At 42.8% G+C, this 3,490-nt stretch overlaps 2 protein-coding genes across 2 annotated transcripts; both read left to right on the top strand.

Moving 5' to 3' along the window:
• Window positions 1-463: 463 nt before the first annotated feature.
• LOC113472796 lies at window positions 464-1,531 on the top strand. The gene is made up of 3 exons (XM_026832586.1): window positions 464-707; window positions 976-1,061; window positions 1,200-1,531. Exons 1-3 carry the CDS (start codon window positions 480-482, stop codon window positions 1,258-1,260), a joined length of 375 nt encoding a protein of 124 aa, XP_026688387.1. The 5' UTR covers window positions 464-479; the 3' UTR covers window positions 1,261-1,531.
• Window positions 1,532-1,895: 364 nt separating this feature from the next.
• LOC103522445 (rap1 GTPase-activating protein 2-like) lies at window positions 1,896-2,880 on the top strand. The gene is made up of 2 exons (XM_026832587.1): window positions 1,896-2,114; window positions 2,728-2,880. Exons 1-2 carry the CDS (start codon window positions 2,042-2,044, stop codon window positions 2,856-2,858), a joined length of 204 nt encoding a protein of 67 aa, XP_026688388.1. The 5' UTR covers window positions 1,896-2,041; the 3' UTR covers window positions 2,859-2,880.
• The last annotated feature ends 610 nt before the right edge of the window (window positions 2,881-3,490 follow it).

Here is a 3,490-nt window from a genome sequence, read left to right as displayed (position 1 = left end):
GGTGTGGTGGTGGTGGTGGGTGGTCGTGGTGGTGGCTGGTGGTGGTGGTGGTGGTGGTTGGTGCATGGTCGGTAGGTGGTGGTGGTGGTGGTGGGGTGGTCGGTGGTGGTGTGGGTGGTGGTGGGTGTGGTGGGTCCGGTGGTGGTGGTGGTCCACGTACCACCTACACCACCACCACCACCACCACACCACCACCACCACCACCACCACCACCACCACACACCACCACCACCACCACCACCACCACCACCACCACCACCGACACACACCACCACCACCACCACCACCACCACCACCACCACCACCACCACCACCACCACATCTAATTTATGGTTTATCCTCTCAAAATGAGACTGAAGAGTCCCTTTACTCCCATGGTTAAACAGTTAAACAAGATCTTGTATATTTCATAGGTAGAGTTTACATAGGTACTCACCTTATATCTAACGCAAATATTCCCTCTTCACTCCCGCAGGATAATGGGCATGTCCGAGAGCGATTCCTCTTCGCTAGGCTCCATGGAGCTCGAAGGAGAAGGCGCCGGCGGCGTGTACATAGACTCGGACACCGGGCTGGAGTCCATGTCCTCGGCGGAAACTCCAAGCAAGCCGTGCGGCCTGTGTATGGACGGGAACGCCAGCGACCTCTACCGGCAGGAGGTGACGCAACTCAAGTGCGACAAGCTCGACCTGTTGAGGCAGAATGTGGTGAGTAGGCTTTAGAATTCGATTGACACAAAATATATCATATAAACCTAGGGACTTGAAGAATGAAAATAATGAGCTTTGAAGTTATTTGAAGCCAACACCGGTCTTGGGCCAGCCATTACTATCAGGTAGACCTGACAGGCGGACCTGATCAGGTGTACCTACCTATACACATATTATAACCACAACATAGGCCACATACCTCTGTAATGGCCATTTCTGAACCAGCCATTAATCCCACCTGTGTCTTCTCCGTTCTCTTTTCCAGTCTTGCCAGAAAGAAATCAAGCGGTTGCGGGAGAAAGGTCTCCAACTCCAATCAGACCTCGCTTCAGCCTCGAAAGAAATTCTCAGGCTTCGAGAACTCCTCAAGGAATACTCAACCGGTGTCCGTTCTCTTTTCCAGTCTTGCCAGAAAGAAATCAAGCGGTTGCGGGAGAAAGGTCTCCAACTCCAATCAGACCTCGCTTCAGCCTCTAAAGAAATTCTCAGGCTTCGGGAACTCCTCAAGGAATACTCAACCGGTAGAGGCAACGAAGGCTCACCGGTTTGAACTCTTGTGAAGTAAACGCGTTTGTGAAATTCTTCCTGTGAACAGAAATGTGAAGCGTTTTGTGTTGGAGAAGAAAAAAACCCACGTCCGATGATGGAACTGTCTCTGATTTTGTTGGAAATTCTGTTGTAACCAAAATGAAGAAATAGGCCTACACTCTAAGATCTGCAATAATCTGCATAGTAGAAAAAGAAGCATCTTCATTAGAAGGCTTCAAATGAGAATGTTTAAGAAACTAATCTTCAAAGTATCAGACATTTAATTCGACCCAAAGTATTATCCAGTGTCGCCTTAAAATCTTGAAAAATGAAGGAAATTTGTGTTCCAAAGCGCTGTACCAATGTACCATTAACTCCGATCCAATGAATATGTTGGATACAGGTCTGTAGATTACAACAGGACTCCTTTTTATTTCAATACAATACGTTACTTTTTAAAGCGTACTCCTTGTATGGTAAGGAATTTCAGGGAATTTGTTAACTAGGGACACTCCTTGAATTGTTTTTTGTAGGCACTTTGTTTCGGTGTAGAGGTCAAATGGTTCAGATTTAGATTGTCTTTGACAGTAATTTTCCCTTGGTGAAATGGCTCACATTCTCCTTGGCAATAATGTCACTCTTTGTAAAGGGTGCACGTAATTGTTTTGCTATTAGGGGCCAATCGCCTTTAAAACTAATTTGAGTGTTTAAAACTAATTCGCAGATATCGAGGTGGTCTGGACACCCAGTTCCGACAGACAGGAGAGCAGGCTGTGTACCAAGTCTTCAAGGAGAGGGAGATCATGTTCCACGTGTCCACACTGTTACCATTCACCGAAAACGATCCGCAGCAACTCCAAAGAAAAAGGCATATAGGTAAGTCAGTGTGGATGAAGCCATGAGAGCATACATATGGCCTTAAAAATAGAGTATCTACTTGAAAAGGAAAGTAAAAATACTTCCGCGAATTTTGCAATTTTTCATGTCTACCTTCAACAATATGATCAAAATGATATGTATTGTGAATCTATTGGTCGAGAAAAAGGCTCGTCTCTCTTGTACCAATGTGAATAGGTATACTTAGCACTGAATCACTGATGGTAGTATCGAAGATTCTGTTCAATGTCTTTAGACTTGGGCTCAAACCACCTACCTGTACATCCGAAATCCGCCTTTAGTTGGTCGGTTTAAACGTGTAATGCAGTGAATTGTACGTAATTCGTGTAAAAATGTGTGGTTTTCTTGACTGGAAAATTTCCAGCTGACTTTCACACTGATATCGGCACCTGCCATCAGTGCTGATGAAAACTGATTTGTATCCATCACAGCGTCCGTCGTATAAATTGACCACTTATTACTTACCTTCTTGGCTATTTTACTTACCTTATGGACTGCTAGCTCACCAATATTGATTGATATTAATTTTCCAATTTCCTCCATTGTTCTTGTTATTAATTTTCCGATTTTCTTCATTGTTCTTGTCTGGCAGGTAATGACATTGTAGCTATCGTGTTTCAAGAAACAAATACCCCGTTCTCTCCGGACATGATTGCTTCTCATTTCCTACACGCTTTCATCGTAGTCCAAGTGATTGACCCCAATACTCCCAATACGAGGTGAGTCTGAAATTGAGAAATGTATCCAAATTACCAAATTACTTAGGATGGTGCCAACTTACTTTGAGAAAAAAAATAAGGAGGTAAATGGCCGAACGAAGTGAAGGTCTACGTTTTAACTCCACCGTTTCTTTTAGATGTTTACTTATTTAAAGCTAACAATATACAAATATACATAGATTGGTCGTTTGGAAGGAACCATACATGCAGACACCGGACGTATGTTTTAAAGACTTTTTCGTTTCCAACTTCACAAATTTAGAAATAATGACGGGCTAAATCGTGTGGACATTATTTGACAGGAAATGAGGAGCTGAATGGAGCAGTTGCAACTGGGTAAAAATTATTAATAAATGGTCGATTCCTACGTAAAAAGTAGTGAAAAATCCGAATCTGAGGTCAAAACTCCGAAAAAGTAACTTTAAAAGGTCAAAAGTTCAATTTTCATTTTAAATAAGAAACGTGTAAAATACATAATTACCTATGTATATTGGGGAGTTTTGTCTCCTTATGGCCAAATTATAAGGGATTAAGATTAACGTCCGAATTAATAAATTACACAAGAGTCGTTGTGGTAATAGTATAACAAGAGATATCACACTAACGGGAAACTGAAAGGATATTCTGCGGGATGTG

The sequence above is a fragment of the Diaphorina citri genome, unplaced genomic scaffold (assembly GCF_000475195.1).
Source record: "Diaphorina citri unplaced genomic scaffold, Diaci psyllid genome assembly version 1.1 scaffold8554, whole genome shotgun sequence".
Classification (NCBI taxonomy): Eukaryota; Metazoa; Arthropoda; class Insecta; order Hemiptera; family Psyllidae; genus Diaphorina; species Diaphorina citri.
Note: the sequence above shows the minus strand (reverse complement) of the source record. Positions and strands in the feature narration are given on the sequence as shown.